General features: G+C 52.2%; 8 protein-coding genes across 8 annotated transcripts; 5 read left to right on the top strand and 3 right to left on the bottom strand.

Moving 5' to 3' along the window:
• The first annotated feature begins 65 nt into the window (after positions 1–65).
• Positions 66–4566, top strand: ASPACDRAFT_1863344 (Elongator subunit IKI3). Its single transcript, XM_020197817.1, has 9 exons — positions 66–1224; positions 1275–1367; positions 1417–1976; positions 2029–2182; positions 2237–2579; positions 2633–2874; positions 2927–3060; positions 3110–3389; positions 3456–4566. Exons 1-9 carry the CDS (start codon positions 87–89, stop codon positions 4529–4531), a joined length of 4020 nt encoding a protein of 1339 aa, XP_020060105.1. The 5' UTR covers positions 66–86; the 3' UTR covers positions 4532–4566.
• A 311-nt stretch (positions 4567–4877) lies between these two features.
• Positions 4878–6183, bottom strand: mvd1 (diphosphomevalonate decarboxylase MVD1; the record flags this gene model as incomplete). Its single annotated transcript, XM_020202295.1, has 2 exons — positions 4878–6021; positions 6113–6183. The coding sequence occupies 2 exons, from the start codon at positions 6181–6183 to the stop codon at positions 4878–4880; spliced, it is 1215 nt and encodes a 404-aa protein (XP_020060104.1).
• A 350-nt stretch (positions 6184–6533) lies between these two features.
• On the top strand, positions 6534–7406 carry ASPACDRAFT_49850 (cytochrome c1 heme lyase CYT2; the record flags this gene model as incomplete). Its single annotated transcript, XM_020202294.1, has 1 exon — positions 6534–7406. The coding sequence occupies one exon, from the start codon at positions 6534–6536 to the stop codon at positions 7404–7406; it is 873 nt and encodes a 290-aa protein (XP_020060103.1).
• A 374-nt stretch (positions 7407–7780) lies between these two features.
• ASPACDRAFT_49849 (SNAP receptor PEP12) lies at positions 7781–8680 on the bottom strand (the record flags this gene model as incomplete). Its single annotated transcript, XM_020202293.1, has 2 exons — positions 7781–8299; positions 8384–8680. 2 exons carry the CDS (start codon positions 8678–8680, stop codon positions 7781–7783), a joined length of 816 nt encoding a protein of 271 aa, XP_020060102.1.
• Positions 8681–9025: 345 nt separating this feature from the next.
• On the top strand, positions 9026–11722 carry ASPACDRAFT_111792 (nucleoporin NDC1). The gene is made up of 3 exons (XM_020195585.1): positions 9026–9329; positions 9409–9676; positions 9748–11722. Exons 1-3 carry the CDS (start codon positions 9197–9199, stop codon positions 11330–11332), a joined length of 1986 nt encoding a protein of 661 aa, XP_020060101.1. The 5' UTR covers positions 9026–9196; the 3' UTR covers positions 11333–11722.
• A 123-nt stretch (positions 11723–11845) lies between these two features.
• ASPACDRAFT_39382 (AAA-ATPase Vps4-associated 1 family protein) lies at positions 11846–12685 on the top strand (the record flags this gene model as incomplete). The annotated part of the gene is made up of 4 exons (XM_020200580.1): positions 11846–11962; positions 12057–12335; positions 12430–12506; positions 12571–12685. The coding sequence occupies 4 exons, from the start codon at positions 11846–11848 to the stop codon at positions 12683–12685; spliced, it is 588 nt and encodes a 195-aa protein (XP_020060100.1).
• A 4019-nt stretch (positions 12686–16704) lies between these two features.
• dspC (dual specificity phosphatase YVH1) lies at positions 16705–18051 on the bottom strand (the record flags this gene model as incomplete). The annotated part of the gene is made up of 4 exons (XM_020199089.1): positions 16705–17140; positions 17232–17582; positions 17653–17874; positions 18008–18051. The coding sequence occupies 4 exons, from the start codon at positions 18049–18051 to the stop codon at positions 16705–16707; spliced, it is 1053 nt and encodes a 350-aa protein (XP_020060099.1).
• Positions 18052–24950: 6899 nt separating this feature from the next.
• znfA (putative C2H2 finger domain protein) lies at positions 24951–27091 on the top strand (the record flags this gene model as incomplete). The annotated part of the gene is made up of 2 exons (XM_020202292.1): positions 24951–26542; positions 26605–27091. 2 exons carry the CDS (start codon positions 24951–24953, stop codon positions 27089–27091), a joined length of 2079 nt encoding a protein of 692 aa, XP_020060098.1.
• Between the last annotated feature and the right edge of the window lie 771 nt (positions 27092–27862).

The raw sequence follows: 27862 nt of genomic DNA, 5'->3' as shown, positions 1-27862 counted from the left end.
TCTCGCCCAAACAAAAAAAGAATTATCAATATCTTCAAGCGGCCGTCGATTAATGGCGGCGGGGTAGAAGATTTGCTATTCCGAAGATGCGCAACCTTAAAACCGTGCGCCTCGCTGAGGTGCAACTGCAGAACGAACTCCCCCTAACAGCGACAGCTTGGGACACTGCCTCGGACGCAGTCATTTGTACCTTTGGTCCTACAGCAAATAACGCAGTTATCGAGCTGCGGAGGAAGCGTCATGACGCCCATTTCTCAGAGCCTGTCGGAGCCGATGTATTCGAGTGCATCGCATCCTGGGATGCGCCATGCCCGCTTCCCGAGCTGGAATGCGATCGCGTACTGTCCCTCCACTACTTTGCAGACAACCTAACTGCCTGCCTGGTTCTGGAAGGTGGTGATATTGTCATCGTACGCGAAGAGCCTCTTCCCGGCGAGGACAAGATTGAGATTGTCGGCTCGGTTGATGTTGGTATCACAGCCGCCGCTTGGTCGCCAGACGAGGAGCTTCTGGCCTTGACTACTCGAGCCAACACTTTTCTGTACATGACTAGAGAGTTTGAGAATGTGGCCGAGATCACCTTCGCACAAGAAGACCTCAACGCTTCCCAGCATGTCTCCGTGGGCTGGGGCAAGCGCGAGACTCAATTCCAAGGCAAACGGGCCAAGGCCCTCCGTGATCCTACCGTCCCAGAGAAAGTGGACGAGGGCAAGCTGAGCGCCAATGATGACGGAAGAACGACCATCACTTGGCGCGGAGACGGTGCTTATGTCGCTGTGAACAGTGTTGAGGCTGGCGTGCGCCGCGCGATTCGAGTCTACTCGCGTGAGGGTGCTTTAGACAGTATCAGTGAACCAGTCGATGGCCTGGAAGGTGCCCTTAGCTGGAGGCCATATGGTAACCTTATTGCCGGCATTCAGAGACGCGATGATAGAATCGATGTGGTATTCTTTGAGAGAAACGGCTTGCGCCACGGCGAGTTCACTCTTCGTCTTACAGAGGAAGAGCGCTCGACATGGGCTTCGGATATTTCTCTGAGCTGGAACGTCGATTCGACTGTTCTCGCTGTTCGGCTCAGAGATCGTGTTCAATTCTGGACAATGGGCAATTACCACTACTACTTGAAACAAGAGATCCCTATCGTCAGTAACTCCGATTACGCCACACCTTTCACCTTCACGTGGCATCAAGAAAAGGCCTTGCGGTTCTTTGCTGGCGCTCATGGTATGGTACGCCCTCAATTTGTGGATTATCATATGCTAATCACCAAGTAGAATCAATGTTGGACGTGGAATTTGTGTTTGACGTCGCTCATGGCTCCACTACAAGCCCAGCTGATGTTGGTGCCGTCGGTGTTGTAGACGGGAGTATGTGTTTGCCCTGCATTTATGATTTCAAGCTGCTGACGTACGACAGAAATCTTGAAGCTGACTCCCTTGAGGCTGGCCGGTGTTCCGCCCCCTATGGCCCATAATGAATTGACACTTGATTCAAACATCATTGACGTGGCATTCAGCAAGTCAGGAACGCGCATTGCTATCCTTGAGAACGATCGGTTCTCCGTCTTTATCTGGGCCCTCAAAACTAGACCAGTCCCTGTCCCAATACTTGAGTCCAGCTATCCACTTTCGGATACACCGAATAGTCGACCCCGCCAGATCGCTTTCATTAATGAGACTGAAGTCTACGTGCTGAAGAGCAGTGGGCCTAACAACACCTGCATAGAGCGGACTACGCTCAAAACTCGGGAGACCAAGGTTGCCTACCAAGCAGCCGACTCGGAACAAATCATGTCAATGTTCGCATCTCTCGGGCATGAATTGCTCTGGTTCTCTCACAATCTAGGACCAAACCACCCGATCACCTACTCCTACATCTCAATACCTTCCCCAAACCAGTTCGAAGTTATGCCATGGAGCCAAAGTCCATCTGCCGAGACGTACTGGGCGCAAGCTGTGCAGATCTCTGAAGATGAGGTATACCCACCGTTTAGATCCTATGTATCACTGATCACTGATATTCTACAAGACTCTTCTCATCTCTATGACCAAGTCCGGGGCTATGTATGCCAACAAAACACTTCTTGCCAAGAACTGCACTTCCTTCCTTCTCACACAAGCTCATATCGTCTTCACCACCTCCCTACACCTGATCAAATTCGTCCACCTGACGAGAGCAGAAGGTTTGGAAGTCCACTTTCATTCCCACCATACAATAACTAACGCCCATGTTTCAGAAATGGATGTACCTCCTGATACCCCGGAAACGGACGAACGCTGCAGAAGCATCGAGCGCGGAGGACGGTTGGTCACGGTTATGCCTTCGACATTCGCTGTCATTTTACAGATGCCCCGCGGCAACATCGAAACCATATACCCTCGGGCCCTCGTACTCGCCGGTATCCGGTCATTCATTGATCGCAAGAATTATCGGGCAGCGTTCCTGACCTGTCGTAGTCAGATGGTGGACATGAACATCATTCATGACTATGCCCCCGAGCAGTTCATGGAGAGCATCCAACTTTTCGTTGATCAGGTCAAGAGGATCGACTTTATCGACGAGTTTATCTCTCGTCTGAGGTATGGAAATTCTACTTCACTTAGCGAAGCATACGATTGACAATTGCGTCTAGTGAGGAGGATGTGTCGCAGACACTGTACAAAGACACGCTAAAGAAGAAGACCGAAGATCCTGCCCTCGCTGCTCTATCCACTCCCTCGAGCAAGAGCAGTAAGGTTAACCGGATCTGCGATGCTTTCCTGTCCACTCTTGAGAAGCGATTGGATACCAACCTGCACAACTTGATCACTGCTTATGTCTGCAAGTCTCCGCCTGACCTTGAGGCCGGTCTTCAGCTGGTTGCACGGTTGAGAGGTATGGGCACTGTTCTTCTCATGTTTGGGAGCAAATACTGACTACATAGCAGAGGAAAGCTCCGAACAAGCCGACGACGCAGTAGAGCATATGTGCTTCTTGACAGATGCCAACCGTCTGTACGACAATGCACTGGGTCTCTATGACCTCGAACTCACGCTACTTGTTGCGCAACAAGCTCAGAGAGTCGGTGCCTCAGATTCCGTTCACGACGATATGAGCTAACAGCACGCAGGACCCCCGCGAGTATCTTCCATTCCTGAGAAAGCTGCAACAAATGCCGGAACTCCGACGACAGTTCGAGATCGATAACTACCTAGGACGCACTTCTAAAGCCTTGCAACACCTCCATGCACTGAACGCTCATGATGAGCTCCGTGCCTACGCCATCAAGCACACGCTCTATAAGGATGCCATCGATCTGTACAGATACCAAGCCGAGCAACTACGTGAGATGAGTCACCTCTACGCTGACCACCTGTTCGATCAATCCAAGTACAAGGAAGCAGGAATTGGTACGTGAAACAAACCCCGCACAATCTCGGGCCCTTTCCCTGAACTAACCGAACGCCCCTCACCAGCCTACGAATCCCTCTCCCTCTATACCGACGCATACAAATGCTACCACCTGGCCCACCTCTGGCGCGAGTCCATCTACTGCGCCACGATGGTCCCCCTCCCCGCTGAGGAACTCGCCACGCATGCCAGCACCTTGGCCGCCACCCTCACCGAAGAGACGAAGGACTACGTAGCCGCGGCGCAGATCCACGCCGACCACCTCCGCGACATCCCCACGGCGGCGCGCCTCCTCTGCCGCGCGTCCAAATTCTCCGAGGCGACGCGCCTTCTGGCCTTGCACGGCCAGCAGGCGCTGATCCCGGAGATCGTCGACGGCGGACTCTCGGACGCCATGGGCGCCATGACCGACCTGCTGGCCGACTTCCGCTCCCAGCTCAACGCGCAGGTGCCCCGGATCCGCGAACTGCGCGTCCGCCGCGCCACGGACCCGCTGGCCTACTTCGGCGGCGACCCCACCCTGGGCGGCGCCGGCGGGGATGGGAATGTCGACATCCCCGACAACGTCTCCCTGGCGCCGACGGACGCATCCACGCTGGCCGGCCGCTCCATGTTCACCCGCTACACGGGCAACACGGGCAAGACCGGCAAGACGACCTCGTCGCGCCACACGTCCAAGACCCGGCGCAAGGAGGAGCGCAAGCGCGCCCGCGGCAAGAAGGGCACCGTCTACGAGGAGGAGTACCTCGTCAACAGTGTGCGGCGGCTCCTGGAGCGCGCCAACGCGACCGTCGGCGAGGTCGAGGCGCTCGTCGATGCGCTGCTGCGCCGCGCCATGCGCGAGCGCGCCGCGGCCATCGAGAAGGCCATGCAGGAGGTGCTGAAGCTGTGCACGGAGAGCCGCGAGGAGGTGTTTGGCGCTCTGGTGGCCGCGAATGACGGGGCCAAGGGGGTGGCGGCAAATGAGGGGGAGCTCGAGAACGCGGATGTCGGCGGGTTTGGTACCGGCGAGGAACACTTGGGGATGGGCGGCGGCGGACAGAGCGTCTTCTGGGACAGCGTGACGGCCACTGCCAATGTGGGCAAGGGTAAGGAGGTGCCTGCTGTCAAGGAGCTGAAGTTGTCGGCTTTGCTGAACTAGGACGAACGGACCCCTTGGTAAGGGCATGCTAGTCGGAAACCTGTTTTGGGCCGGCTGGCTGTTTTTATTTATTTTTTTCCTGTCTATGGTTTTGGAAAAGGTTACAAAAAAGCATAGATTCTTTGGGCCGATGGTGAGCCATTCAATTTCAAATATTAAATGATCATTAATGCTGTAATATGCTTCGTACGATAAACGAAAATATATGCTCTCTGGATATAGAATGCGCTCCCTCCACTAGAAACAAACGAAGGAGGGACCGGTTTGGGTATCTTTTCATCTCAAGGCAATCCGCGGTGTTAAAAAGTTGATGCCCGCGAGGCTTTGAGTTTGGCTTGAGAGCGCCCTAGTGAGAGAGGACATCGCCCTTCTCGCTAACCAGGTGATCGGTCACGCTGACGGGCCCCTCGCCGACGCCGGTAAGGATGACGCGGCTGACGCCATCCTTGAGCACTTCCACGGCCCTGGAGTCCACCTTGTCCAGGGCAACACCGGGGGCGCTGAGATCTTTCATGGGCTCGTAGAAGGGGCCTTCCCAGCCATCGGCCTTGGTACCGAGAATGGCCTTGATCGTACCAGCCACGAGCTCGGTCTCCTTCTCGAGGTAGTAGATAACAGCGTTCGGGCCCGCATCGAAGGTGTAGGCACAGACCGTGCGGCCGACGGCCCGGTTGATGTCGTGGACGAGACGCACAGCGGCCCGCGAGACGTCGTTCATGTAGAAGATCGGAGGCCAGGAGTCCAGGCAGGTGGCGTGGAACCCGTTGGAGTCCCGCATGGTGATCTCGGCAAAGGCGGGGAAGTCCCGGCTCTGGATGGCGGTCTCAATCGCCGCCATGCGCTCGGGGACGACGGTGTTCGCCCGCGTAGCGAACAGGTTCGACGTCGCGACGGTCGTCTGCATCCCCTCCGTGCTGGGGACATCCTTCTTCTCGGCGCTGACGACAAGCACGATGGCGCGCATCTCGGGCCAGTGAGAGGCGGGCGCGACTTCCTCCGCCAGACTGTCGCTGCCATCCTCAAGGGTGCCGGCGCGCCAGGCGACGTAGCCGCCCATCAGCGATCGACAGGCGGAGCCGGAGCCCTGGCGGGCAATGCGACTGAGGTCCCGTGGAGATTGTGGGAGCTGGTAGAGGTCGGCCACGGCGCGGACAAGGGCGGCGAACCCAGCAGCCGAGCTGGCGAGTCCGGCAGCGGTGGGGAAGTTGTTCTCGGAGACGATGCGGAGAGGGAGGGCAGAGAGCTTCGGAAGAGAGGAGTCGGCGGCTTCGACCTCCTTGCGGTGAGCGCGCAGGCTGGAGAGACAGGCAAGGGTACGCTTGGATGACTGGATATCCTGGGGCTTGCCGTTGAGGATCAGCTCGTCTTGGGCGGGGTAGATGGCCGAGCAGGAGGCGGTGGTAAGGGTGCGCAAAGAGCGTTGGGAGAGGGTGACGGAGAGAGAGGAGTTGGTAGGCAAGTTGAGAACGGCATCACGCTTGCCCCAGTATCTTGCAGAGTTCTTGTCAGTTTTCTTGGGCTACTCAATGTGGTTCGTGATGGACCGCGCAATAAGGGGTGGGACGCATAGTAGCAACATACTTGATGACAGCGATGTTGACGGGGGCCGTCGTGGTGGCCCGGTAGACGGGACTATCAGCGGAAGCAGTCATGATTGATCTTCAGCAAGTTGCTTGAATGGAGGCTTGGTTGGCAACGAAGAAGCAGCAGACGAATGTTGTTGAAGGTTGAAGAGAGAGATGGCCAGACCAACAAGGGAGGGGAATAAATGGACTTCCCAGTTGGGCAAACAGAGGGGCTGTTTTGATGCCCAGGACCCAAGGCGGTGAGCGGCCATTTTTTCTCCGCCTGTTCGGAGTTGTCCGCTTCCCTTCCAGTCCTTGATTTCTATCTTCATACTTCTCATTCGCCAGACGCTTTCAGCGCGGTGTAACCCCATCACCGACCCTTTCAGATCTTGATCTCCATTTATCCCATCTTACTATATAGATACCTTATACTCATGGGTGCTGGTGCCAGTACACCCTCCCCCGAGCCTGCCACGGCAGCCGGAGTATGCCCTGTTGATCACAAAACTCGCGAGGCATGGCTACAACAACACAAAGCATCCGGGGGAGCTGCCCCTCCTCCTCACCCAATGCCTTCAGAAGACAGTCAATCAAAGGCGAAGATGCAACGTCCACTCTCCACCGATCGTGAAGTAAGCAGCATCCCACGCGCCATCGAACCCCAATCCCAGCCGTCATCTCCCGCATCACCCAACGCTCCGCCATCACCATACTCTTCCCCGAGCGCATCGCACGGCGCGCCATCGAACGATGAGGCTGAGACAGGCCACGACCCCAACACTGGCAATTGGATCTATCCGTCCGAGCGACAGTTCTTCGAGGCGCTGATGCGCAAGGGCAACACACCTTCTTCCACAGAATCGGCTTCTGAACTGGCCACCACTGTCGCGTCCATTATCCCCATTCATAACGCCGTCAACGAGCGCGCATGGCAACAGATTCTGGAATGGGAGAGTCGAGCTCCCAGCAGTGACCCCGGCAGCAAGAAATGTGGAGGCCCCAAGCTCTACTCATTCCGCGGTCTGGGCGTCGACCCTCAATTCCTGAGCCCTCGGGCGCGAATCAACAACCTCATGGGCTACCAGCTACCATTTGATCGACACGATTGGGTTGTGGAAAGGTGTGGTGGAGAAAGAGTTGAGTACGTTATCGATTTCTACCAAGGCAAGACATCGGGAGGGGCCACCGGCGCTGGTTTGGCCGCCAATGCTGGTCCGGGTAAATTGAGCTTCTACTTGGACGTCCGGCCTAAGATGAACACCTGGGAGGGTTGCCGTATGCGGTTCAGCAAGTTCGCGGGACTGTAGGCAGTCCAACGCAGTTTCCCTAATTGATTTACGGTGCACGTGTACAGGCGAACACAAGGAGTTTCGGGTCTATTGGGTAAATTCATCTCAGTGTACAATCCATGTATAACAGAAGCTATGTATGATATCAAGCATAGAAAGACAGTACGAACGTTGTAGATAGATAAACATCCTCTGCTCCATATGCGCCGGTCATTCATTAAGAGAGTCATGATTGGAGACGACAAAGCGCCTGCAAAACGAGTGCAAACATACGCATACAAACGAAAAGTACATGGGAAGGATATCATCAAAAGAGAGGGAACGCCGCAACCCACCCTGGATCAACCAGCGATGTTGCAGACTATAAGTGAGCGGGCGGGAGCCGGCGAAACTCAACCCAGCACCACGGCAAGGACAATGATCAGCAAGATCACGGCCAGGATGACCAGAAGACAGCAGGCCTTGTTCCGCGCATTCTTCTGGTACCTGCTTGCGCTTCGCAGCTCAACGTTGGCACCGCGAGTGTCGTCTCCGACTCTTTCGACATTCTCACTGATAATATCGAGCTGACCTCCTTGCTCATGGACGATGTGAGCCACATCGCGGAAGAGCTCGTTAAGTTCGCCGACGCTCTGCTCGATATTGCGGATCTCCGCCTCCCGCTCGATGATCAGAGACTCCTGGAAATCCACTTCGTCTTGGTTCGCCAGTCGAGGTTGTTCTTCAAGAAGCTGCTCTTGCTGCTGCTGGAAGCCATCTTCGGCCGCATGCTCACCATCTTCCACGGCTGTGCGAGCAGCCACTGCAGACGCTCGCTGTTTCTCCAGAGCACGACGCTGGACGGTTTGGAATTCCTCTAATGTAGCTCGAAATTCGGAAGAGAGCTTCTGCTGGGTCCATTTTTGAGACGGCTAGTGGATACACGTCAGCGACGCTCACGTTGGCGGAGACCGAGCCCAGCGATAGTGCGGACCGCGAGATGGAACACAACATACATTGACGTCTTCCCACGTAGTTACTTTCTTGATCCCCTCCCCTACATCCTTGAAACCCAAGCGAGTCTGCTCCAAAAGGTTGTGAACCCGTTCACGCACACGCTCGGTGTCTCGACGCGTTCCCAAGAGAGCGATTTGGTCTGATAAGCGAGTGATATTCGAAGTGAGGGTAAAGAGGCGGTTGGAGAGACTCTCAGTCAAGCGGTCAAACTCAGGGTCATCACGATAGTGTGGATCATCTGCGCGGCGCAGATTCGTAGGCTGCGACTCTAGTGAATCTAAGCGATCGAAAGACATGACTGGGCGAGAAAGTGTCCCTGGGTGGATAGACAGTTAGAAGCTGGAAGGACTGAGAAGTTACTGAGTAGTAGAAGTTGAGATCAACCTGACTCCGGGCTGATGCAAGCGGGCACATGTACGGTAGTACACTAGTCTAGGCTCCGTACAGCGCAGGGCATACGTCGGTAGCAGGGGGGAAGCGGGCCCGATGGCGTTGTTGCCTGGTTTTGCAATGGACACCCGGCTTTGCAGGCCGCCATCACCTGACGCACGGACTCGATGTGTTGCCCGGTCACCTGATACGACAGATGTGGCTGGTGTGTTTTGGTGCTTTGTTCGAAAAGCTTCATTTTGTCGTCGCATCCCGCTGCCCGCTTTGCCTCGACTGAGCTCCAATTCAATACGCTTGGGGCTTCAATTATTGCAAGGCATACCTGCTACCCATTCTGCAGCTACTCTGATCATGCGGTGAACTTGATTCATCCTTCTCTACCTAGAGATCATCCCATCACACTTTAGATCCCAACCCTCATCATGGCTGCTGCACGGCCTCGCCCTTATCGGCGCATATTGACCTCGGCCCTGCACAGAAGATTTGTGCATGCGTCTGCACTGGCGCTGTTAGTCTGCTACATTGTTGCATTTGCCCTTGGTGAGAAATCATCATGTAAGTACAACCACGCTGGATGGAGCAGCTCGCAAGACGTACTCACGGCGATCGCTAATCACTTGCGACATCCTACTAGTCTTCTGGTCATGGTTTCCAATAGGAGCATGTGGTATTCGAACAGTTCTACTCTCTCTCTGCAGCCTTGTCATCTTTGTCCTGCGTGTTGGTCAGATGCACCTTGGCGCAAGGACGACCGCCTCGTCAATCAGTACACTCAAGCAACTTCTTCCGTTCGATGCTTTCCAGACCTTCGGATGGTACATGTTCTCAGCCTGGTGGTTCAACGAGATCTACAGATGGTCTTCGCCGCTTAGTGCGCACTTGGAATGGGTGAACCGAGCCAGGTATGTGCTCACCCAAGGCTGAATTACTTTGAGCGTGCTGGAACCTCAGCTAAGAAAAAATATGGTGCTAGACCTCACGAACGCGCAAGTCTCAACGAACGGGCTATATACCTTTACACCTATCACCTCGTGCTAGCAGTCATACAATCGCTTTTTCACCTATACGATGATTATGACCGAGTTCCTGTCCCAGTCGCCAAACGGTCTGAGAAGGACAAAGGTGCAGTTCAGTCCACTGCCAAACGCATCCAGGCTGAATTCCTGCCGACCATTGTTGGCGGAATCAAGAGGAGTTTGTTCGTTGCTTTGGCTTGCCCTCTGGCGTACTCCATTCTTCTCCGTCGTTATGCGTGGAGTACCGCTTTGTATTTTGCCAAACTCTTCTGGGATATCCCCAGGTCCGCCGCTCATCCGCCAGGCTTTCTTCCACCGATCACACCGGGAATCATCTTCAGGTCAATGGTCTCAGGAGCACTTCTGATGCTTTGTTGGCAGAGCGCCAATCTTTTCTTTTCCATATTTTTGAGCAAAGAGCCCCTCAAGCGCGGCCAGCCTTTGACAGCCGATGCTAAAGACCCCAACGGCAGCTTGCTTACCGGCCTCAAAGCGAAGAAGGAGACGGTTCGAGCCTTTGCATTCTGGGAACTACTTTTGATCAGCCAGCAGTTTCCTGATCGTCGCAAAGCGATCTTTAATGATATCGACCGCGAAGAAGGGGCAGCCTGGTCTCAGATTTTCGCCGCGACCACAGAAGTGGTCAAGGGTGTCGCGACCCGAGTCAAACCAAATGTCGATGAGAAGGAATATCGAGAGACAAGGGAAAAGAAAAGTGCACTTTCCGGTACCGACACTGGCCTACCTCCAAAGGATGAACTCGTCCTTCGCACTCTCCCTCGACTCACAGACCCGCTAAAGGCGCCAAATGAGGTTGACATCTTCGCCCCCGTCCCCAAGACCGCTTCTCACCAGGAGGCTTGGAATGAGACCATCAAATCATTCGGAAACAACCCCGACTGGACTCCTACCGCCCGCGCCAAAGCTGTTGATGTCCTGGACCGGGCATTATCTGCCGTGCTCAGTCCCGAACAGAAGCAGAAGCTCCTTGCTACTTACAAGGAACTCCTCGAGCGCCTCACTGGTCCCTTGATGACGTGCAAGCCCGAAGACCTGCACCCTCTCATGGCACAAGCCCTTCGCACTCCAATCGGCCGCCATTTCCAACATACTTACGCCCGTCGCTTGTCCGGTATCGTCCTTGGCACACCCCACGCCAATATATGCTCCATTGTCCACTCCATCGATTCTATTACTGGTCTCTCCATCAAGAGTCTCGAAGAGGATTCCTACGGTAAAGTCCAAGCCGATGTTCCTGCCCTCATCCGTCTGTTCACCGAAACCATCCAAACCCTAGAGCCGTTCATCAACGGCGGTCTGGACGCGCACTGGACGGACGTCGATTTCCCACCTTCCAGCAATCCGGAGGCGCAGGCTCAGGCTCGTCGGGTTCCTGATGTGGATCTAGTCCTGACGACGCTCAAACACTCTCTGAAAGATATCCTGTCCGCATTCAACAAATATTTCACCGTGATGGACTTAGATGCTAGGGACCTCCGGCTAGCCGAGGAGGCCGCTGGCGTGGTTGATGCGGGTCTGTAAAACACCATTTCCTCCGCAAACAGTTTTCCACCTGCGGGTCTTCAATGATGGAAGATACTGTGCTGTGATGAGTTTCCAAGGTAAACTTGGTTCTCCTGTTTTTGACTCATCTGATTTCAGAAGATGAGCTTCTGGGCCGTTTCCTTTTTCTACCCTTTGTCGAATATTCCAAAAAAGGGCTATTGTTTTGTTTGAAAAGTTGAGGCTTAGACCTAGAGTCAGTCCTGACTGTTATGTATGCATTTCTCTGGCGTTAGTTGGGCAGGTAGTTATCAGTGGATTACTGTATTCCAGAATTTGAGAGGGCAACATGTACTGTATACTTGTCACATGACATCACCAAGAGTGGACTATTTTCTCCGCACCCAAACTATCTCACTTGTCCCTTCCCCGCGCAAAGCTCCAACTTTTGTATTTCCATCTACCCCCAGCGTGTCCAGGACGCAGTCAACAGCAGAACTCCTTAGACCTTCCGCTTTTTACTCTGATTCTTTCCCAATTACCACGAAGACAATGGCCTCGCCATTTCAAAATACCTATCACCTCCGTCGCGTAGCCGACACCTCTGCTAAATCATGCTACATTTGCTACAAACCCTCGACCTCGGTCCTCATCACTCCCGACAACAAGGTAAGCCATTCCCGGATGTCTACAATGATAAACTGATGAATTCACGCATTGGTGTCTCGCCGCTGTGCTAACGACTGAACGACTCCCCTCGCAGGATTTCTTCTACATCTGCCCCTCCCACCTCACCGACCGAAACTTCTGCTCCCCTATCATCGATGCGGCGGAGGTTGAAGCGAAAGCGAAGCGCGATGCTATGGCCAAAGAGATCGAGAAGGTAAAAAGGGAGTACGAGGAGCGGCAGGCGAGGAAAGCGAAGAAGAGTGGGGACAAGGAGAAAGAAAAGGAAAAAGAGAAGGACAAGGACAAGAACTCGAAAGAAAAGGATGGAGAGGACAAGGACGACAAGGCCGCAGAGAAGGAGCGCGATGACAAAGTAGGTTTTTGGGTCTTTAAGTGTGAGGTGGAGGTTTAAGGACGATGGGCAACTGGGAGGCTGGACGGTCTGGCTGATTGGAACTGCGCTGCAGATTGATGCGATCAAGAAATCCGGGGATACCACAACGCCGAGCACGGATGATTCGCCGCGGATCTTCGCGCTGCACAAGTACGGATCTTCGTTCTCTGTTCCCTGTTCAGGTGTCTTGAATACTGATCAAAGGGTGGGATAGGAACTTCTACCAGATGCGGATTGACAGAATGCGCAACGCTGAAGTCGCAAGGCGCAACCGGCAACGGCTGCAGGATCCCTCGTTCTTTCCATCCGTCCCGTCCGATGGTATTTGATTGTGTTGGGTAAACGTGCACCTGCCCTTGGGACTGTGTTGATGTTCCTTGAGAAGGTTCATGACAAACAAAATGTGTGCACGACTCATTCTAGTGAGCCTGGCCGTGCGGTGCTTACTGTTGCGTGTCTTACCATGATGCGTGACCAGCATAGCCTGGGCTCTTGCGCATTGCCTAAGACAGCTTTGTATTCATACGAACATGTCTTCTGGAGTGACACCTCTCTAGGGCCTCAACACCAGAGGCCAGGAGTTCATTGCCCTGTTCAAGAAGGGAGGCTTTTATGCAGGTTTCGGTCATCATTCAAGACGTTCGATAGGAAGCAAGACAGAATACTGCGGATAGCACAGCCCTGGACTCTTTGTCCTCCATCGGTTCATCCAGTCAGATTTCCAACGAGTCCACCAGGATCACTCTTTGTCAGGAGTGCAAAGGATGGGAAGCGGGTCCTTGCTCTTGATCTGCCTCATGAACAAGTTAAGACAGATGCGGTAACTAACCTCATATGCGGTGCATCTGGCCTGCATATACCACGCAACCTGTCGCAAGAAGCTTGGACTGAGCTACGAAGTAGCTACAAGGCAACTTGGCCACATCTCAGCCTTAGGCGGCTTCTAGAAATAGAAAGCCCATCCTTCCATAAGGCATTAGGCATAAGGCATAAGGCAGAGAACGGCCGCCGTGCCCCCGTCGGCATTTCCTACCCAACACACCATCAGCCAGCCTTACACACAGCGTGACACACATCCCTTCGTACCCTACTCGCTAGTACCGAATCACCGATAGCAAAGTACAGTACAATGGAGTGCAACCTCTTCTGATCCAATGAATGCCACAGAACTTCCAGTAGCAGAAACTGAAAGAGCGGGGAACTGACCCCATCCAGTGGCAATTAATATACGGAGTTCAAAAAAAATGCCCTCATGTTAATTTCACAGTCCTCTCCCGCGTGTACAGACTTCCCAATCATCGGGTTCTTTTCCACCAAGCGTCGTCAATCATCCCCTATCCAGGGTTAATAGGTGATGATATTTGCATAGAGTACGAATTCAACCCGCCCGGAATCCCCCTCTCCCCTCACTCTCATCGTCTCTACGGCCAACGGCCTAGCCCACACACGCTGCGGAGACTAATGTAAGAGAGGAAATGATTAGACTCCATCACACCGTTCATAGCGTCCCAAGAAGTCGTAAGACGAAATTGTTTGCTCCAACTCCCAAAGGAAGAAAAGACCACTTAACCCGGAGATAAAAGTCATATCCGTCTGTCTGTCTGTCAGGATGACAGTGGGCAGGCAAAGAAAAAAAGCCAAGAGGTTTTGTCAAGCAAAGCAGTGGGTCTCCTTGTGAGGCAGTGCTGCTTAGTTTCCTCGCTCTAGTCGCTGGTTGGGTTTAGTGCTGCGGAGTCCACTCGCTTTCTCCTGCATTTTTCTTCACTTTCCAACCTATGCTGGATGCGACACAGTCAAAGAGGAGGGGGGCGGGTTTGATGGAGATTCAGCAACGATAACTGTGGTTGCCTGTGTTCGGCGATGACATCATTCTACACCTATCTATCAACATTGTCATGTACATATACAGTAGAAGCGAAGAACAGATTAGAGTACGGCTACTTCACATAGTGCAGGATAGTAGATAGGGTTAAAGTGGACGGACGGACAATGACTCGCGAGTCCGGGCCCGTTGCGGCCAAGTCTGAATGGGGCATAGATCCTTAATTCGGAGTACAGTACATCCATCCCCAAAGGACCTTGAGGGAATCAAAGGGTCAGTGGCTATACTACTGTCCAAAATCAATGCTTATGCAACCATAGTTGGTTCTACTCATAGAACTACAGTGAGGAAATCATGTTTGACTATTGTCACTCTACACTACCTCAAATCTACAGTACACACCCTAAACTATCAAATGGGAACAGCAGGAAACGGGGCGCTGACGTCATCCTCCACCTCCTCTAACCATCGAACTTTCTTGCGAAAACCGCTTGGATCGGTGGTGTCCATGGGGTATGCCATGGACTGTCAGATGCTATTGCGTATAATGATAAACTATAGCAAAAAGGAGACGAGAATTTTCGATGCGATATTAAAGAAGGTGCCTATTCTAGGCTGGAAATATCGAAGGTAAAGAGGGGAGGGCTCAGGGCCGCAACCGTTGGTTCCTGAATGACTAAACTAACTCGATCATCGAGTCTTGATCATGCATTGCATATCCAAGCATCAAATGATTTGGGTGGTACGACTAGCTTAGGTGACCATGGTGTACTGTATGTATGTACACAGGCTGGATAAAGTATCTGCCTGGTTCCTATACGGAGGAGGGAGTAGTACTCTGGAGATCCAGCCAGGCGGGTACTGATGCACAGACACACTTACATACTTGGCGGAGTACTGTAGACCCTACGTACACAGTACACAGTAGAAGAGCTTTAATGTGATGGGATTGAATCTACTTGGATCAAAAACGAAATGTTCTGGACCTTCTATGACATTCTGTCTCCCACGTTTTTTTCCCTTGCCACCCACACGTCGACCAGATAGGGCGGCGGTCTGCCCTACGCCGTCAGAAAAGGGAAGAGCTGTGGGATGTCGTGGTAGGGGTGATGTTGAGCAAAGTGAAAAATACACATGTATTGTAACATACATTATATACCAGCTCGTACGTTACCGCGTAGTAAGCCTGGCAAGTCTCGAAGAAGCCAAAAAAAAAAAAAAAAAAGAAAAAGAAAAAGAAAAAAGAAAAAAAGGCACCCGCAACCATGGCTAGCGTGCCCCAGTTGCGTAAGAGAGCTTTTGCACAGCCCCCGTGCCGGAGCTAGTGATCTAGCCTAGACCTTACCAGGCCTCACCCCTCTCAAATCTCAACCTGATGGTTCCGACCAACCCCCTTCCCCTTCCCCTTGCCCTTCCCCTCCCCAAATGTAATAAACTTTTGTCTTCTTGGTACAGTATGGTCGCTTCTTTCTGGCATGGTGGAAGCATAGCGAGTAAATACCCATCACTCCATAGTGCATGTAGCAACTTCATCGACTAGGGCTCCCTGCGGCCGATTAGTCAGCCCATAGGCGCCAGGAACCTGTGCAACGCTACTCCGTATTACAACTCTTGCCTGGTGCTTTGTTTCTCCCCGATCGACCACTGGCTGCAGATCATTGGTGGCTGTCCGCTGGGAAGTGGAGGGCCCTTAGCTTTGTGGGGCCCGCCTTGAAGAGGTTTAGAAGAGTGGGAGAACAGCCTCGTGGGGTTTTTCGTCGCAGGATGTGGGGTTCGAGCCCTGACTCGGTCACCATATGCCTCTCCTTGGTTACATGGAGGATTTGAGGTCAACGCGTTGCGCGGGTTTTCACGCTCGGTGCCGGGTTGATTGATTGATTGATCGATTGATTGATTGCTCGGTGATCGGACGTTATCAGATTAACACGGTTGAAGGGCTTAGGCGCCGCATCGATTGAATACATGACTGTGGTTGGCTGGTAGATAAGAGCTAGAGAAGGTGAGGTCATCTCGGCGCTAGGACAACTGTCTCAAAGCTTCCCCTCTCCCCGCTAAAGGATCGACATCCAGGGTCCTTTCGTTCTTTAAACTCGCGACCTTTCGGCACCAGTATCAATCGAGCCTAGACTTAGGTCTACCATATCGTATGCGTGTGCGTAACCTGCGCATGTCCCTTCCCTTCTTTCTTTCCTGGCCCGCGGTTTTGACCGCGAATAAAGCCTAAATGCCACCTTTTAACCCGCGAATCGCAGCAAGGGACTGTCTGCTTGCCCCGTTTGCTTTGTCTTTTGTTCTGCCTTTCAACTATCCACGCAAGCACCCGCAGGGACTCTCGGACATACTTTGATGAACTAAACTCCATGTGGCGTTGCTGCTTGCGACTCAACTTCGGTCGACCTTACTACCTCCCCATGCGAGGTTGAAAGTGTTCACCAAGTGGCTGCGATGGCCCCTTGGCATCTCATCAATACTCGATTCGGTTCTATTGAAGCCTGATTGCTGCCTTGTAGAATCTTGTTGGAAAGCTTAGAGGTTACCCCGCCCATTGGTCTCGTCAGTGGGACTAGGTCTCATTCCAGGCGGCAAGCGAATGCCAAAAGCTGCCTGGGCTGGGCCCCGGATCGTATTCACTTGCTCGGAGATGTCTACTCGAGCTTTCGCCAGGCCGATGGCGGGCACCACCCATTCACTGCAGCTGCATCGCATACCCTGCCAGGCAAATTTCCCGATGTTGGCGCCGCAAGAGGTGTTGGGACAGGTCAAACGACCAGATAACGGAGCGTCAGTTGACGGCGAACCTAGCGGTGCACCCGAATCACCCGACTCGCTTTCTGGAAAGAGACTTGGACGCATCCAGGTCAATGGATGAAGGAAAACATGTGCACACTCGGTATTCGCGAGCGAAGCGCCCGGTTTCTGGGGTCCATGAGGAACGACAAACGGCGTGGTTGCCAATTTGCGTCTAAATAATTAGTCAGAAAGGTTTCGAACGCAAGAACCATAGCTTAAAGAAAGTCACACAGGCAGGTAAACGGAAGATAAGGATAACCGACCGGCATTTACGACACTTGATCTCCGTCATACGACCTGTAGATTCCTGTGGCCTGTGCGGTTGTTCGTCCTCGAATAGGACATTATTCATTTCAGGTGCCCGCCCGCAGGCGACACTTTCTTCGACTTCTCGGCGGTAAAGCCATCTGCTATACAGAGGATGGCTCGTGACATCCTCGGGACAGCCCATCTGATGGTAAAGCGAAAGCTGTTCCATGAAGCCATCGTTGGGTTCACAGAGAGGCCGGCTCTCTCTGATGATGGCTAGTGCTGATTGCGGAGTCAGCGCACTACGCTGCTGATGAAGCATGTAGGCAATGCACACAGTTGCAGAACGAGACTTGCCCATTGCACTAAAGAGCAGTTTAGTATTCAAAGGTAATGATTAGTTCATCGTGGGGGGTTGCAATCACAATGGCTTACCAATGCACAAGCACCGCGCCGCCGCTGTCCAGTCCCGACTGAATGAACTTGACGGCGGCGGGAAAATGCTCCAGCAGGTTTTCATCATCGACATCGTCGACTTCTATGCAATGACGTTGATAAGGCGCCAGAAGTTCATCTGCTTGCTGGAGTCGTAGCACAGAAACAATGTGCGTGATGTTTGCTCGAGTCAAAGCCGCATTGTTCTTGAGTGAGAGGACCCTGCAGAGTTGGTTAATAATCGTTCCTTTCCCTTGAGTTGACTCCAGGAGCTAATTCTCTAGTGGCGTGTCGAAAAAGGAAGGTAGAGAGGCAAATGCAAATGAGAGTAGATCGCTGAGAGAAGGAAACCCACCCCCCAACATAGATATTGTGGCCAGGTATCTTGTTCATGGCCATGGTGAAGACGATATGTAGACTACCTATACAATGTTCAATGTAGGAAGTGCTAGCACAAATCAATAAGTGAGAAGCCGAAAAATGATATGATGCTGAGCGTCGGGCCGTGTCGATGCCATGCTACAGGCGGCAAGAGGGGGTCTTAAGGGCAGAATCTCAGAATCTGGAAAGCGGTCAGAGTCATATGGGGCTAGGGTATAGGGCAAGGGCAAGGGTAGCCGGGGGGGGCGGGAACGGGGAATTGAACCTGAGGCACGAACCAACCCTCGCCGGTCCCACCAATGCCGGTCGATCCACTTTCCAATCCACCCCATGGAACCCCAAGAACTTCTGGATATGATCCTGAATCCTGATCTGGCCATCGCCGCGGATATTTTACACAACCCACCGTCTCCTCGTATCAATTTGGATATCATTCCATTCTCTTTCAGCTAACTCTTCTCACTATGTGTGACAATGTACAGAAAACCTGGTTCAGCCTACCCGTCCCTGCGCCGGGGAAACACTTCCATATCCGCCGCAGCGCGAGCATGGTCGGCGACAATGCCAAGGCCTGGCTACAGACCCAACTTTCGACAGCAGCACTCAAGGCATTGATTGATATTTGAAGCAGATACTCCCAGAAACCCAACAAGAACCTGTCGAATTCGAGACCCTCTCCCTCAGCATATCAGATGCATCATCGGCATCATCGTATCAGCCAATCCACTCATGGCTTGCAGAGGCCATCCCGCTATCTCTGTCATCGTGAATCACTCGTAAAAACGATTGGCCCGCAAACCACCGCCAAGGCCTCCAAAGCAGGAATTGGAATCAATGAATCTATTCTTCGCCCTTCGGAGGCGGGAGGTCAGGTCGTGATGCCAATGATGAGGGACACGGGGACATGTCAATTCAGCATGGACATGCAAGAGGCAGGCATGAAAGATGAGGTTCCCTTGTTCCAAGCGAAGCTAAACATCCTGGGGCAACGTCGTTTTCCCACCCAAGCATCATCCAAGGTCTTGGAGATTGATCATTTCGACAGGGCCAAGAAGGAGCCAGACTTCTTGGTCTCTGCACCTCCATGCCACTATTCCGAGGTAAATAATGCTTGATGTCGCTTAACGATCCCAGCCAAGCAAGGCGATGTCATCCTATGTACGTTACCCAGCATATAGCAGGACCTTGGGCGAGCAATACTGCCTTAGGTCGGCGTATTGCTAATGCTGCATCATCCATATCGACGATTCTCGTGTAGCCAAACCAGCTCAATGATCCACACGCGCCTTCTGGGCCCCATGATCTGATTGAAGGCGACTAAATATGCAGCATCAAACGGCAAATCTAGTGTTTGTTCTTCATGCAGAGCATCACTCCGTACTACTAGCGCTTGTTCTTTCCGAGACGAGACATCAACCAACTATGGCTAGTATCATGCACAACTGCCTTTCTACTTTTTCTTCGGCTATAATCCAACCCGCTGATTGAGGATGGCGTACCCGCATTGTGTAACGTCTCAGTTCTGCTTGACCAAAAGTCGACGCTCTTATCATCCTTCCGTTGTCGTATTGCCCTACGCAAAGGGACGAAGCAAAGCCTGCCCTCTGATACATGTCACTACCTGATTGAGCACCCAGGCCTGTGCACGACTGGATTTAGCAGTAGCCTGCAGCCCCTTAAGGCTTAAGGCTGACGGCGCTTTTTTTTGTTTGTTCCTTTCGCTCGGGGTTTACCCTTTCAATCTAAAACCTTACATTATTTACATCTTCTGGCCTGCACACATGGCCATGATCAAGACGTGGGTTTTGTGTCCCACCCCGGCCTTGTCGTGGTCTTCCTGTCCAATCTCCTCTAGGGTCTGTCAGTCTAGAGAAGCAGGTCTCTCCGTCCGTGCACGCCTTCCATATAAGCTGACCAGATGACTTGCTGACGAGGACCGGTCGCCTATATATAGACACGGGGCATAGAATGATATTGGTAAGGGTGAAACGTTCAGCTAACTGAACAAGGATTGCAGACTGTAGTTACTGGTGATGTGCTAGGTCATCCGTCCATCTATTCTTTTGGCTGTCTCGCGGATGGCCAATGATGCTCCAGGTTCCGAAGATCCTGTTTCCGCAACTCTTATGGCAAAAACACTCTACTACACTTGGGATGTGATCTCCCTCGTTGTCTACTCGCTAGCACAAAGCGGGCCACGTTTTGATCGAACCAGCCCGCCCTGTCTAATTTGCCACTGCGTACCTACTACCTGTTGATTGACGCGGCGCGCCTCTTTCGCGAGATGATCACGTAGTGGGCTGGTATTAAAGCGCAGCCTCTTTGTTAGGAGTCTTGATATTGGAAAACACCGCAACCTCAGGCCGCTATCAAGATCCCAAATGTGGCTGGCTAGAAATCAGAGCGAACCCGGGGTCGTAAAGAGCAAGGTTTGAGGTTATGGTATCCGACGATAATGATACCCCTCTTCCATGGCAGTCCATGAGTAGGTGTATCCGTAGTAAGGAGCATACTCATAAGTCACGTGTGGTACTATGTGAGTTGCCTTGTCATTCCAGATTTGTGTGTCCCCCGTTTTCATTCCTCAAAGCTTTACCCGTCGCTTGTTATATCCGATGCGATGTGAGGCGGGCAATAATGACCATAGACACGAGCGAGCACCGACTAACTACATTATGTTTGCAGGAGGAGAAATCAGGGGGATAGCAATAAGAGGCAGTCAAAAGGTCCACCACAAGTTGAGCAAAACAAGACCAGACTCTCCGGCAGGAGTGGTTTTCGTGTTTTGTGTATTGTGGTTTTTCTTTTTTCTTTTCTTCTTTTTTTTTCTTTCGCCTCCCGGAGGCCTCCATACCTTCATTGCTTGCTTGAGGACTTTCGCGATTGATCATCCCATTGTCTGACCCTCTGCTTCCAGATTAATTCCCTCCTCAGGACTTAGGCATTGGCTTTTGTTCTTTTTCCTTTCCATTCTGGGTAAGTCCCAATCTTCCAAACCAAAAACTTCTCTCCCTCTCTGCTTATTATCATTCTTCGCAGGGGAAGAACCTCAAGATGGCAAAAAAAGGTGTGCAAACGGGGGGGGGGGAGGGGGAAGTGCCAAATGACAGCACTGTGGCAGTGCATGTATCTAAAGCATATAATGGGGCGCGCTAGACCCTTCTAGGGGGTGGAGCACGCCCAATAGGGCCACTTACAATTGTTGTTGCTTCGTCCGCACAACGCACGGTGGAGCATGGAGTCCATAGTCAACTCGGTGCACTCGGTACCCGACTTTTCGCTCAGAGCAGCCTAGGTAGTAGGTAAGTTAAGCCTGGTAAGGTCGTCGTGTAGATTATTCAAATTCGAGAAAGTGGCAGGATGGCCTATTTTTTTCCCCTCGAAAGGGTTCGGGATGACGCTTTAGTGTTCTTGCGAGGGGTAGCGACCCAAAAACATGACGGTATTGGGATCGGTTATTTTGCAGAATTTAAGTCTGTACGGGTAGGAATGCGGGTAAGGTGATCTCCATGGTCTGGCTTTGGTATTGTAGCAGACGACTGACAACTGGGAAGTACTCATACTCGTAGAAAACAAGCAGGGAAAGGTACAGTGCTACTAGGGTAGTTTAGACAATTTTGCACCTTCTCACCGTTGGGATTACCAGGCAGAGATGCCCTGACCCGCAGTACTCCCTTATGGTGGGTTGCAGCGGCCAGTCGAGCTTCCTCATGCGGCGATGCGAAACGATACATAGCCAGATCCTACCTACTTAGTCTATCACTACAGGAGTGTAAACTCGACCTTACTTCAGGAGCTGTGTTCTTGAAAGTTCACAAAGTGAGGAAGTGTGGGAAAGTCCACCGAACAGCATACGTAAAAAACCTTGGCTTGAGTTCACTTAATTCCCACCCTGGGCGGCTCTATCCGGTACCTCGACTGTTTTGACGACGCTCCGCAGCGGCAAGACTGAATATGGGATGTGGATGGATGGATGGAGTTCGTCCAACCCAGAGAAGCAAGCTGGGATTCGAGGAGACTAAGTCCGAGCCCGCCAGCCCGCCAGCACTGCCTCATTCCATCCCCAGTTCCAATTGTCCTTGCACTGTCACCACCAATCCGGTTAGTCCATGCCCTTCACCGCTCGGGGATCCAGAATCAGTCCTCGAGCTGTGAAGGTCAAGCAAGCTCCACACTTGACTCGCTGGGACCCGAACGATCAACTCAAGGCAGAATGCCGTAGTGTAGTTGATTTCTCAAAGGCTTAACGGCATCTCCTGGGTATTGTGGATGGAGAACACTGGGATTCAAACACGTGGAGTCGTTCGTCAATGCAGGATCCCAAGAGCCTTATCGCTTTGGGGGGGGGGGGGGGGGGTTTCGATAACAGAGACATTAACACTACTCCCTACGATTTTCATAAACGTCACTCAGTCAGCCAGTCGAGTCGAGACGAGACGAGACGAGAATAGAGCCAATCCCAAACGAATGAACCGGACCTACCTCCACCATCATTTCAATCCCTGGGCCCCCTTTTTCTTGGATGTGTATGGCCGTTTGCTGTGAGCCAATGCCAGGGCTGCATAGAGGGCAGAGAGATCAAAGAGAAGAGACAGGTACGCAGCACGTCGTAACCGAATAAACCGAACACACCGATTATACATACACTTCCATAAGGCGGATTAGACTTTCCCTGGCCAGGCAAAGGACCGGAAGAAACACCGCTGACGACATGCATGACTTTTTGCCTCTCATACTGTACGGTACCAAGTTCGTGGGTGTATCCAGGCATGTGTGGTTGAAAATGATCGAGTACAATCATGGATCTAGTGAGCTGATGCTAGTTGACACTTGTGAGATTAAGTGTCGACTAAAATCCCGGCTGATCCATACCTACCAGCCGGTCGGCCCCTACTGCCAAACTGCGCGTGGTCCTGGGTCTAACTCAGATTCGTATAATGGTCATTGATATGATCGCATTTGTCGGTGACAGACAATCAATGAACTGATGACTGATCGAGCAGTCGATTGCCTTGCGCGAAGGCACACAGTTTGGAGGCCCTACAGTCAGTCAGTATGTGTACTCTTGTAGTAGGTACTGTATGGCTGTAATTGCAACTATGCCCCCGGAAGTATGGGAACGCGTATTTTAACTTTGGTAGTACCGCTCGAGTATTGCTGGTATCTGATCTGACCTGCGATCTGGAAATGTATGTCGAGTAGATATTGCTGCTGAAGACACCCAAATACATTGACAACAACGATAAAACAGAACCGTTCACTCTGCAATCGTGTTCTCATTAATTCTATCTATCTCATCCATTCCATAATATTGCTGTGACATTGTGGGTTGGGTGAAGTCTGGAAGGTGTCCACCCGGACCAGACTGTAGGGTGAAACGGATATTCAAATACAAGGTTGGTATCAGTGCTGGGGGAACCAATACCTTCATCTGGGTTTTCTGTCCTTTCCTGATCAATTCTCATTTCATTTCGTTTCGTTTCATTTCATCCATTCATTCAGTCATTCAAATCAATTCATCCACCCCATTCATCATCATCATTCTTTTGTCTCTGTCTCTGTCTCTGCCTCTCCCTCTGTGACAAGCTCCTTTCCTCCTCGTCCATTCTATTGCCACCATCACCACCACCAACGACAACAACTGGGCGCTTACACGAAAGGAAGGGGAGAACAAAAAAACAAAACGACTGTGAGACCAACCGAAGAAACCAGGGAATCTGGTTTGGATTTAACCTTGGGTCTGACAGACAGTCAGTGGTTTTGGACTCCCTCCCACGAGCCCTTGAGCCTTGTAGGGACCACCAATAAGACTGGGGTTTGCACCACCCATTCATTAATCATTTCTCTCTCTCCCACCTCCAAACTCGCCTCAACTGAACTGCTTGCACTCTTCACCAACACCTACAACTACTACCTTATTACAGCTCCTGTCTTTTTCCCTTCTCCGCGCATAACTGCCGTGCAGTACCCAAACCTGGTGTCTTCCTCTTTTCCTCTTCTCTACCTTAGTTTCAACCTTGACCTTCGCCCGCATTGCGCCTCCACCCGCCCTTGACCTGGTTCTCTCTTCGCTTCTCGTTACGGAAAGCAGCTGCATGTGACATTCGATTCTCCTTTCTTTTTGCCTCCCTTCTCCATTCAGTTACAGCTCCTACTTCTCTTACGCTTTCTACTGCTTGCTCTTTTCCGAACCTCCGGTCACTCCGGCTTCTGGTCGAACAGGCTTGAATCGAGGCCAGAGTAATTCGAAAAGAACTAACATCCTTTGAACCCTAGAGGATCTCGCATGGTCGATCGATTCTCGGTTTCTTCTTCTCGTCCCTGGTTAAATTCCAGAGTTCCACATTCAATCGCACTACTTGTTTAAAGCTTCTAAGTATGCTCGGCCGTGTTTGCGCTGTCTTCCGTCGATAAGTTGCCGCTGCTGGCGATTTGATGGCACACAACCGTTTCTCCGGAGTAATGCGCAACTGCGAAAGAACCCCATCGGTATCAAGGACTTTCAACTCTTCCCCTCTTTCGACCTCGGAAGTCATCAGGTACCTCTTGAGCGAGGTAAGGCCGACTTGCCTTCTGCCCTAGATACATGAGGTCATATCCACCTGACTTGTGAAGCACTTGAAGACAACTCTCCAACCTTGCGACTGCGGTATCGCTACCGACTCGCCGTTTAAATTAAACCAAGCTCCTCGTTGGTCGTCTTGCAAGTACTATCTAGCATTCGACATAGTTTCTTTTGTCCAGTCTCGGAAGTTCGTTTAGGCAGCCACTCCTATAGCGGCTGTAACGGGCGCACATCGGAACATCGCCACTTCTGTTCAACCTCAAAAAGGCGAACTTCACTGGCACGCTTCAGCTCTACAGCTTGATCTTTTCTGGCTTGCCGATGAGCAGCTGTTTGTGGTTGTTGGTGTACGATGGACTTGCCGCGAATCTCGCTTCCTTCGATTAACATATACGACTTCAACAAGGATAGTGAGCCTCAAAATTCAGACCTTCTTGCACGGCCATTAGGAACGATGTCTGGAAACTCCTATCCATCTCACGGGCCTATGCCTATTCGCAACAATCTGACTCCGAATTTCGCCCCTCCGCCACTACCACCGCCGCCCCGAATTAGTGATCTCGAAGACGGCTACGACGCTGGCTGGTTGCACGCGAATTCCCGAGGAACGACAAAACTCGCCCCCATTAACCCTAGCTCGAGCCTGTTCGGTGGTCACCGCCGGCCTGAAGCTGTGTCGCTAAGTGATCGCATGGCTCTCGACGACTTAGACGGCCGGCAGAGTGGGTTCCCACTATCCAGGAGCCCTGAAGCGCACATTCGGATCGAACCCCCACCGCCCATGGACGAGGGCTTCCGGAATGCGATCTCTATCAAAAGCCCAAGTCCAATCTTGAAAGGAGAGCGAGACTTCTCGCGGAGAAGTGTGAAGGATTCATCAGATGCGTACGATCAGCACCTGTTGTCGAAAATTGGGAAGCCACTCTCCCCGCGCCAGTCTATAAGCGGTAGAAGCGAACCCAGAGCCACCCTTTCAACACTCACCATTCCTACACGAAACTATGGCGGCATCCCTTCGCCTGGAGGCTCGGACAGTTCGGCTCTCGACGTAAGATGGCCTGGACCTGGAAGCTATCAATCAGGGGGAGTCTCGCCGGGTACTAAGGTTGGGTGGAGGGATTACATTGGGGGCCGCAGCCCCAGTGTTGAGAGTAGCGCTCCGTCATCTGCCGTCGATCTCGACCATTCAGGGTATCTGCGGGAGGTATACCGCCGTCGCGGTGGAACAACACCTTCATACGACGAGAATATCAGTCTTCCCAGCCGCTCACACCGAGGTAGCTACGATCATGGCGTCTTCTCGGATATCGAAGGCGATTTCTCCACGGACGAATCGCTCCCGTCCCGCATGGTTTACCTTAGGGAAGCCACACCGCCGTATTCCGATGCTTCAAAATCTTCGGGGTTGAAAAGAAGAGCATCATCTCCTCCTCGTGAGCCGATGGGCGACGATCGAAATCGACTTCATATCATCACCAGCAACGGGGATCTCACTCAACGAAGAACCAGTGGTCAACCGTACACGAACAATTTGACAGTCAATTCTGGTTATGTTGCCGGTCACGGGAGCCATTCGGCGGCCTCATCGTTGAGTATACGAACTACCGGATCTTACTCGTCGGCGAGACTATCTGTGGGAGGCAGTAGTATGACCAGCTATGATCGGTCACCTGGAGGGCTTTCACCCAAGTCTGACCTTGATACCTTTCACGACAAGTCTATCATGAATCCGACCTCACCCGCTCACATGGTTGCACCACCTGTCGCACGAGTCATCCAGGGACCTAGCATTATCGAACCTTCGAGTGTCGAAACCGCGCGCAAAATGTCTTTGCAGACGAATCATCCTGCACCGAAGCCTACAGGACCCAAGCTCGGCGGATTGTACATTTGCGATTGCTGTCCCAAGAAGCCGAAGAAGTTCGATAGCCCCGAGGAGCTCCGGTAAGCAACTATCCTTCTCTGAACCTGGTATGGAAATTATCTAACTCGATCGTGATGGATAGTTCGCATGAGATGGAGAAGCAATATTCATGCCTTTACTGTAACAATAGGTTCAAGAACAAGAACGAAGCCGAACGCCATCAGAACTCGCTCCACTTGCGACGGCATTCGTGGTCGTGTGCTGCTCTATCGAGTTACCAAGCAGCATTCCATCCCTCGTCCACTTCCGGACAGACCGGGGCCGGTCCGTCACATGACATCTGCGGTTACTGCGGCGAGGAGTTTCCTAGTCATCCCCAACCAGACTGGGACCGCCGATTCGAGCATCTCACCGTCGTACACAAATTCGGTGAATGCAACAATGCGAAGAAGTTCTTCCGTGCAGACCATTTCCGCCAGCATCTCAAGCACAGCCATGCAGGCACGAGTGGGAAGTGGACCAATATCTTGGAAAATGCATGCATGAAGGAGGAAGCTCCACCCGAACCCAAGAATGGAGGTGTCTCGCTAGCGAACAACAAGATCAACGAGGTACTTGGTGGTTGCTGACATTTAGCTTGGCTCCGCCATGTCGATTTGTGGGATCACAAAATCCCTTACTCGATGAGTTACGGACATATCTTTTCTCGAATATACCAAGGACTTACTGCTCGCCTGGTCAGTCTTTGCTCAGCCTCCAAGATCCGTCACGATGACTCTCCTGCCACATTTGGACACGCGGGGTTCCTCCGACTGGTGCAAAGGCTTCCCACATTCTAAGTGTCGACTCGACATCAGTCAGAAGAACAATCGCCCGTTGCTGTTTACGGCGAGTCGCACCCAGTGCGAGTATATCTGGCCCAGCGTCGGCCCTGATATTATTTCATCTCGAAGAGATCGAACATCTTAGTGGATGCAGCATGTGGGATGGGAGTTCCATATCAACGAATCTGGGTCTCTTACATATGAGCCAAAGACGTTGGATCAGTGGCGATTTTTATGTGACACGACAACATGCTCCTCTTCATTTTCATTCTCATTTCTTAACTCCCCATGTATTGGTTTTGGGCAAAACAAACGGAGTCTAGGGGGCCGGGCTTGGGGGAAACGGTGGCGGCAAATCAATCTGGCAACGGGGTGCGGTCGGTTTCCAACATTATTCCATGTTTATTTGGGGTCAATAGCATGTGCAAACACCCCTGGGTCTACTGTGTCTGAACACTTTGTCGTTTTTCTACCTTCTGTTTTGTTCTCTTTCTCTCTTCTGTATCTTCTTCCTTTAGCCAGCCCTTGTCATTGAGTCAGGCCACCTGGGGTCCAATTTTTGTATAGGCCAGGAGC

This window comes from Aspergillus aculeatus (assembly GCF_001890905.1).
Source record: "Aspergillus aculeatus ATCC 16872 unplaced genomic scaffold ASPACscaffold_2, whole genome shotgun sequence".
In the NCBI taxonomy this organism is placed as follows: Eukaryota; Fungi; Ascomycota; class Eurotiomycetes; order Eurotiales; family Aspergillaceae; genus Aspergillus; species Aspergillus aculeatus.
Note: the sequence above shows the minus strand (reverse complement) of the source record. Positions and strands in the feature narration are given on the sequence as shown.

What these genes read in the sequence shown, in the direction of transcription:
- ASPACDRAFT_1863344 (XM_020197817.1), top strand. Translation starts at nt 87, where the DNA reads ATGCGCAACCTTAAAACCGTGCGCCTCGCTGAGGTGCAACTGCAGAAC. An exon ending in TTGCGCAACAAGCTCAGAGA is followed by an intron (nt 3,061 to 3,109) that starts GTCGGTGCCTCA and finishes AACAGCACGCAG; the next exon opens with GACCCCCGCGAGTATCTTCC. An exon ending in GTACAAGGAAGCAGGAATTG is followed by an intron (nt 3,390 to 3,455) that starts GTACGTGAAACA and finishes GCCCCTCACCAG; the next exon opens with CCTACGAATCCCTCTCCCTC.
- ASPACDRAFT_111792 (XM_020195585.1), top strand. Translation starts at nt 9,197, where the DNA reads ATGGCTGCTGCACGGCCTCGCCCTTATCGGCGCATATTGACCTCGGCC. An exon ending in CCTTGGTGAGAAATCATCAT is followed by an intron (nt 9,330 to 9,408) that starts GTAAGTACAACC and finishes ACATCCTACTAG; the next exon opens with TCTTCTGGTCATGGTTTCCA. An exon ending in GAATGGGTGAACCGAGCCAG is followed by an intron (nt 9,677 to 9,747) that starts GTATGTGCTCAC and finishes ATATGGTGCTAG; the next exon opens with ACCTCACGAACGCGCAAGTC.